At 43.4% G+C, this 8,382-nt stretch overlaps 1 protein-coding gene across 5 annotated transcripts in view; it reads left to right on the plus strand.

Annotated features, from left to right (window-relative positions):
- Positions 1 to 8,382, plus strand: part of LOC111864251 — a 41,141-nt gene that overhangs the window by 20,815 nt on the left and 11,944 nt on the right. For all 5 annotated transcript variants that reach the window (XM_033751363.1, XM_023851340.2, XM_033751362.1 and 2 more), the window contains exon 2: positions 7,861 to 8,054. In XM_033751363.1, coding sequence (XP_033607254.1) covers positions 7,861 to 8,054 — 194 coding nt within the window. The remainder of the gene's footprint in view (positions 1 to 7,860; positions 8,055 to 8,382) is intronic.

Here is an 8,382-nt window from a genome sequence, read left to right on the forward strand (position 1 = left end):
ACATTCATTAGAGTATATTCTCTATTCAAAAGTGAGCGATTGAGCGCTAACATTAAAATGACCCTCCACATAGCTCTTATTTGATCCGTAATGACTTATGCTAGTCCCGCCTGGGAGTTTGCGACAGACATCCATCTAATAAAATTGCAGCGCCTGCAAAACAAGGTTCTCCGCACCTTTGGCAATTTTGCAAGGCGCACACCGGTCCGCGATTTGTGCATGGCATTCAAAATCCCGTACGTATATGACTATATAACAAAATTATGCAGGAAACAAGCAGAAGTCATACAAAATCATGAAAATGAGAATGTTCGCAACATCGGACAAGGCGAAGCCCGACACAGAAAGTATGAGAGGCTTAAACTTGGCGGCGGTCAGGCATACGACCGTTCAAGTGACTAGACTGCCACGGTAGTGAATACTACTAGAAATAGGGCCTAATCTGCTGTACTGAGCCTAGACTGACAGAGGCCTTGTATATATTATACATGCTATATATTAAGACTCAATTGTAAATAAGTGTACATAGTGACAATGGACTAATACTATCGACTAAGACTGACAAATGACAGACCCGACCTCTCGTCTGAGAGGGCGCCCCACATGGGCAGGACAGGAACTTTCATCTAAAAAAGAGGGGCTCGACACCAAGACAGACAGACTGACCGACCGTCAGTCGCAATTTGAGTTTGACTTGACCCGTCGTCTCGTCAGAGAAGGCGCCTCACAAAAACAAGACCATAACTGTCAAACAGTAATAAATATCTGGTCATGAGCCCTATGTGGGGTTTGACACCAGGACTTACTGACTGACCGTCAGCTGTAATGTGACTTTCACTTTCACTTTTGGTTGAGTCAAATCTGCTGTACTGAGCCTGGACTGACAGAGCCCTTGTATATATTTTGTATACATTTATTAACATATTTAACATGTAAAACGTAAATATCCTTTGCGTTATAACAAACGACTTATTTCTTATTGCTAGTGGGGTGAGACTATCCCTTGTACTGTGGCCACTTCTGGCCTATTGTACCAGCCCCAGATGATAGGTGAGGGTGATTGTGGAGCAGTTGGTGGAATGAAGATTGGCAGGGGAAGCCGAAGTACTCGGAGAAAACCTACCCCAGCGCCATTTTGTCCACCACAAATCCCACTTGACCATACCCGTGATCGAACCCTGGTCGCCGCTGTGGGAAGACAGCGACTAACCGCTTGAGCTATGGCGCGGCCATTTTCTGTGCTTACTGTTGTACATCATCTGGGAAGCAAGGGTAAATGTAAGGCCGGGCCTGGGTTCGGAGCCCGATCTCCGATCACCGCGTCGCCTGCTCCAGTACTTAGCCACGGTTGGCACAATGCGGAACAAAACGTATATAATTTGTTGAGTGTAGATATAAGAGAGAGAAATTAATTGAAGAATGGAAACTGTAACTAATCAGGGCGATTAAATGAGGAAGGATGAGAATCACGGGTCACGTAGCACGCGTGAGGTAACAAGTGAAGACAGCCATATTTGTGAGGATAATACGGGTAATAAAATAGATCTTAGAGAAGTGCGTACTGAAGTTGTGAATTGAAATTAATTAACCAAATGCAGTATTTAATAGCGGGAATTTTATGAGAACATTGATGAGGTTATGAAATCTATAAAATCAAGGTATCTGTTAATCAGATGTATAACTGTCAGCTGCTTTAGGAAATCCCCATATCCGTGAAGTAGTTGCTTAGAACCTTGGCTAGAAGCTACGTAGAGCATTCATTGCATGTTTCTGTAAGCACAGCCTAAGGAACTGGTTGACAGCTCTTGTTCTTCCTCCCGACACGACTCCCATGCCTACTCTCCCCCCACCTTGTCACAGTTTTCAAGCTGAAAACGGAAACATGTGTTTGAACTTCTACAGGTCTCTCTCTCTGTCTCGCAAACACAGAGAAGGCCACTGACTCTCGCCAAGTCCTTGTGCTTCCGGTCCGCTAAGAGCAGTGACAACATTTCGTCCACAGCGATTCTTTCATAGGCACTTCCTGCTCTTGCCTTTGTCCTAGACGGTCGTCTCGGTAGATTTTCAGAAGAAAACACAAAATTCAGAAAGTAGGACATCGTTTCGCAACCGTCATGGCAACGCCTTAAATCAGGGGTGGATAATCATTTTTGCTAGCAGCCCATATCACCAGTTTAAGTGAAGTTTACTGGCCACACAGCTCTACAGATGTAAGATTATACATATGAAATTTATGGCTCTCGTTTGTATATAGAGACAATGAAGGTTAACCCACATAATTAATATGAGTTAAACTGTAAACAGCAACAAAAGAGACTAGTCCGTAGAAAGCTTTCCGTAACACTGAATGTTGCAGTCGAGTGGTTCGTATTCCGGAGCTACCAGATTAAAACCTCGACCGTCAGGGAGACCGGTTAGCCTAATGTTTTTCGTGGCTTCCCTCGGTGCTTCAGTGTGAGCCGGGATAGCGCAGTCGGTATAGTCACTATCTATTGGCTGGACGACAGAAAGGTCGGAGTTCAAGTCTCGGTGGGGTTAAAAATTTTCACTTCTCCAGGTCATTCAGACCGACTCCGGGGCCCACCCAACTTCCTATCCAATGTGTACCAGGAGCTTTTTTCCCCGGGGATAAAACGGCCCGGGCGTGAAGCTGACCACTCACCTTCAACTAGTGCCGAGGTCAAGAAAATATCTATACATCCACTCCCCCATACGCCTTCATGGCGTAGTGCTTAATTAGTTAAGCACATGGACAAAATTACCTTTCACCTTTATTCCTCGGCGCTTCAATGAAAAGGCCGATATGGTGCTTTAAATGAGTCCATGATCGTCTCCTTCCACATTCGTTCCAATTTGTTACTCAGTAATCATCCTTGCTTACTTTAAGTTGGTCATTTGATGACGCTATCGGTAACGAGAGAGCTTAGTGTCGGATGATCACGGAATGTGGAGCAGCTGGTGAAATGAAGATTGGCAGGAGACACCAAAGCACTCGAAGAAACCATGCCCTGAGATAATATATATATAGAACATACACCACATAATGTGGGACGTTGAAAGCGTCGTCCCTATGCTTAATTAAACACCACAGCATGAAGATGTAAGTGGGGCTGGAGGTGTAGCTCCACACACTCTTAGTTTTCGTAATATCACTTCCATTTTCAATGAGACTGTTTCTGCTGATTTCTTGCTTGGCTTCCTCTACTGCCCTGATGACAGAGGCGATATGATCCTCCGAAACGTTAGGCTGTTTCCGAAGTACACGGCATTACGACTTAAAGCGAACGTTACAGTCTCCGTCTTGATAATCTCAAACCCAGCACAGTTTAACTTCAAATTACAACGTAATTCTCTTTCAAATATGGAGCACACTGGTTTCCATGATGGTTGGATGGGTGGGTAGGTGGACTGTCTCTGTGGCAATAGAACCCGAAGACTCGGCCTCGGTCATGTGACTTTGTAATAGGGGTGAGATTAAGGGGGCTAACTCTGTGACAACAGGACCAGTAGGTTCAACAGTGCTAAACCACCACTGGCCCACCATACGTCATTTCACTAAATCATAATATTAATAATAAACAGCGAATCGTTACGAATGAAAGATATCAAATGTTATTAGGATGATAAATTCAAGGAAGTGGGAGGGGCACGCACTGGATATATCCGAAATGCTTGCAGAATTTTGATAAGAAAATCTGAAGGGAAGACACGGCTTAGAAAGTGTAAGCTTAGACAGTTGAATAACATTAAAATTAATCTTGTAATCCCATTAAGCACCAGTTTTCCAAAATTCTTCTCTTCATGTCCGAGCACTAACTGGCGACGATCTTAACACTTTATGGAACAATATAATTCTTCATAAGGCTGGAATTAAATAGTTATTACTCATCAGTCATCAAGTTCCCTTCCCGTATCCTGTACTGATAGCTCCCATGTAGTTTTGTGTAGAAAGTTTATTATTATTATATTTATTGTAATATAATTATAATATTATATTATAATTATTTTTGTGTATTTCTATGTACTCATGCTAAATTTGCAATTGGTCACTGTGCTGTTAAATTTGCACGCAAATAAACACGAATTATTAACGTATGCAACTTTGATCTGGTCTGAGCGAAAGCTTGACAACTGATCTCGAGGAAATCTTCAATAAATAAGTGGACTTGGTAGAAAGTAGTAAATATGCTTTTATGCTGAGATTGGAAGAGGCGACAGTTAAGCTAACTGTACGTAAAATCAGACGCAGAAATGGTTTCGGATACCTCGGTACAATCTTCAAGAATCAGAACTGTACAAAATGTTCCCCGCATTTCAATATTTTGTTCTGCTGGCTACAGGCGACACCACAAGCTCACCTGCGGTTTGCAAAGAAAACAATAGTTGCCCCTGATATTTTGAAGCCGCCCATCACAGTGGCCGCACGGCCAAAGCATGAACACTCTTCGCCCGCTTGAACGCTGGGATCATGGGTTCTACTCCCACTCGAGGCATGGATATCTGTCTGCGTTTATTGTGTGTTTGTGTTGTCCTGTGTATAGGATTAAGGAACTGGAAAAGCGCCCAAAGTCCAAAGGGCTGTAAACCACAGAGAAAATAATATTGAGAAGCCAGTGTAAAACTGAGAAAATACGGATAATGCTACCGGTAACAAATATAAGGAATACGTAGAATGTTGGTCCGAGGTTCTGATATAGCAAATGTAGTAAATTCCAGATATGTTTGTTTCGAATCACGGTCGAGACGCGGGCGATTCTTAGTGAAGTTTTCGTGATTGTCAGCATCCCCCCCCCCGGAGACAGGAGACTGGATACGGCAGTGGCCTAAAAAAAAAAGAATTCCATGGAACTGCCAAGGCCCCAAACGAGAGTGAAGAACCCCTCAGATTTAAGCATTACAAATTAATTGGAATCGAAATTTCATATTTGGAGCATATAACCTCCATGGCCTTCAGTTCGCAAGCGAACTATACCGACCGAGCGACCTCCGCTTGTCGGCGAAGTTGGTGCCAACTTTAGCGGATAGAGGGTGTTGCGTGGTCAGCGCAACGGATTCCCACAGCCGATAATCTCGGTTTTCTAGACTGATATTGGGAGCATATGCACGACTTTAATGCGTTTCTTGTGATTTTGCATTAGGCTCCATATTCATTCATTGCAGTTACAAGTTTATCTTTGCAAATATAAATTTACTGTTGCAGAACTATTCACATTACATGTACATACGGTGTTCCGCGTAGACTCATAGAGTATTCTTCCTGCATTTCGTTAAATATTAGGCATTTCGAGGAGTGTTGTAAATGAATGCTTTGGACTGTACTGTATTTCATGCGTCAATATTCTGCAATTCGAATTTTTCCTTCTTTTAAAGAAAAATTATAATTTTTATCTTCGTAGAAAGCAGGGGCTATGCTGAGTCGCAACAAACATAGTTGAATCAGCGTGGCAGCTGTTAGTGTGGAACCTCCAATACCAAAGAATTACTGGGGTTTTTGACTTTCTCCATCGTCTGGAATTCTAGGTAATAGAGGACACGACGTTTCGGAAACTGGATTTCTTTCCGTCTTCAGGAGAGAAAAGAAGACACCTACTAAGTTGGACCCCTTAGAAAGAGCTAATCTCAATCACTAGATTGATTGATTGAGTGACTGAGATGAGCGTGTGTGTGTGTGTGTGAGTGGAAAGTGAGAACTGGAAACTGCTGTCAAGTATCTGGAAGAAGTCTGAAGGAAACAGAACGAAATCACACATAGAATTTTTCCCACCGAGGTCCACATCAAGCCTGCAAACTTCTTGACGAAATTCACAGTGAAATTCAAGGTTTCAATTGCAACGTTTTATAAAGATATGGAGATCCCGCTATGCAACAACTGGATATAAATTTGTACAGATGGCTTTCCATACCTATGGGGGCGTGTGCTGGCCTAGTTGGTTGAGGCATTATGCTACAAGCAGGAAGGTCTCAGGTTCGATTCCCGATGACGTCACTGGATTTTCAGTGGACGTAATCCTTCCAGCCACACTGTGACCCTGGGGTCGACTCAGCCTCTAACAGAAACGAGTATCAGGAATCTTCCTGGGGGTAAAAGGCAGCCGGCCGGCGTATAAGGCTGACCTCACCACCATTTGTGAGTCGACTTTCTAGAAAATGTGGGAGTCTCGACGTCTCACAATCCCATGGGCCTCCACTGCCTGTTATAGGCGCAAATTTAGCTTATATATCTATATATAAAAGCTAAAGTTACATACATATATATACACATATACACACGCATAAAACAGGATACAAGGAATCAGAATGTAACGTGTTAAATCGGCGATGTTCACCTTTGGCTTGTCAGTACGTGTTAGTGGCTGACGATGCTTTCGATCCGTCGCAACTAAACCACAGATTTCTCTGCTACGGTTCATGTGCGAAGAAAAATCCGCGTGTATGAGGGAGCACTAGTCGGAGGTGCTAGAGAAAGTGAGCAGCACTTCGCAGGTGCCCAGCAACACTCATGGAAGTCGCATATCATTTCACTGTTCCCGTAATCTGACAATTAGAAGAAACATGTCGGATCCGGGTCCGCTGGTTTGATATGTCATAAAATAAATTCGCCGTAGAGTGGGGTATGTGTCGGGATCAAGCCAACATTCGCAGAAATAACTTGTCAGCCCATTGCCAGTCTCCGCCTGACAGTTCTGAAATAATTTGGATCTAGTGTGGTATCATACGTTAAAATAGGTTATGTAGACATCAAAGTGTTGAGAAGCATCCGTGGCACATTTGGCATTTATGAGAGGAGATACAGACATTCGCATTGACAGGCCTGAAGAAGGAAACAAGCGAACTCAAGTCAGAACAGCGTAGTTTACAAGGGCGAGCGGTTTCAGCAGGATGTCCTGTATCCGTTAATGCAGATAAGTCTCATAGTTTTACATTGAACTTAAAACAGAGGACGTAACAGGAGCAGAGAATGTTATATGATGGGGAGCTTCGGGCTCTGTACTCTTTACCAGATAATATTATATTAATATGGAGTTCGAGACAGTAGCAGTCATTTGCAGTGCTTGAGGTGGAATGAAAATAGAACCGGGGTGGTTTTCCCAAAAAAGGTATTGTACATTGCATTTTCTGCCAAAGAAGTAACGGGATGCTTTTAAGCCATTTAGAAAAGAACCGGGATGCCATCCCGCCGCATCCCGCCCCACCTCAAGCCCTGGTCATTTGGGATACGAGAGAGGCACACAAAATGTTAGTCAGAAAATTTCAAATGAAGAAATAACTTAGGAGACGTAGCAATAGGTAGAAGATTAATACTAGAATGGATCTCCAACATCTTCATGTGGTTCCTGGTGGGTTCTTGTGAACACGGCAAGGAAACTCCTTCGGATTCCGTAATTGGCGAGGTATTTCTTGACCAACTGCATGATTATTGTCGTCCAAAACAGACTCTGCTCTGCATGCGCATGCGCACGCTTGTCAGAATAGGAGCCCAATTTTCAAGAAAATCGATATGGCAATTGTACTATTTGGAGAAAAGTAGCATATTTTATATTTCCCCACCATATGCAACATTTACATGTCTAAATTCATAGCTTTCTAATATAGAGAAAACGTTCGCTCAATTCGGTACAGAGCCCTGAAATTCGTCTTCATATATGACGGTATTTATCTCTGCTGCTTTTTCTTCACGCCTTTTTATGTAGAATATACGGCAGAAATGAAAAAAGTTGTCAGCCAGACATTTGCATTGAGAAAAATAGCTGTAATCTCCGAAGCGATAGTGGAAGTTATCTACTCTTAGGTAGGGGGTTACAATGCATACATCAAAAGAATATTCCAGCGCGTTTTGACGCAGAAAAATGTTGATTTTAGGTGAACTTGAGTGGGCGGTGGATGGGGCATGGGAGCTCCGCCATGTGGAGGTGAGGAACGGCAGCCTCGTGGTGTACAGCGCTTCTACAAGACCGGAGCTGCGTCTGCCCCTGCGACACCTAAGTCTACAACCAGCCAGCCATCCGCGTACCTTCAGTCTCATCCGTGAACACCAGCCTCTAGCTACGTTACAGGTACGATACTAAAACTCTCGGTAGGTATTCGGCCAATGAACATGAACTCCTATCTACTTTCCAGACACAAACTAACAATTCAGCAGATATTTGACCAGTCATCTTCACTCTTGAAACCCAGCAGACACTAGACCAGTCAACGTCAGCGTGCACGCTATTGTAACCCAGCAACAATCGGTAAGGAGGGATGCTAACATAGCAACTGTCTTGAGTGGCTGCACAATTGGCAGTTCTCAAGAAGGGCTCAGCTCCATAAGTAAGTTCAATATCACTTCACCCATATCCTTTGGTTTGGATTTCAGTGGAGTGCTACTAAACGTGGTCCCTC

Source organism: Cryptotermes secundus, unplaced genomic scaffold (genome assembly GCF_002891405.2).
Source record: "Cryptotermes secundus unplaced genomic scaffold, Csec_1.0 scaffold33, whole genome shotgun sequence".
Taxonomy (NCBI): Eukaryota; Metazoa; Arthropoda; class Insecta; order Blattodea; family Kalotermitidae; genus Cryptotermes; species Cryptotermes secundus.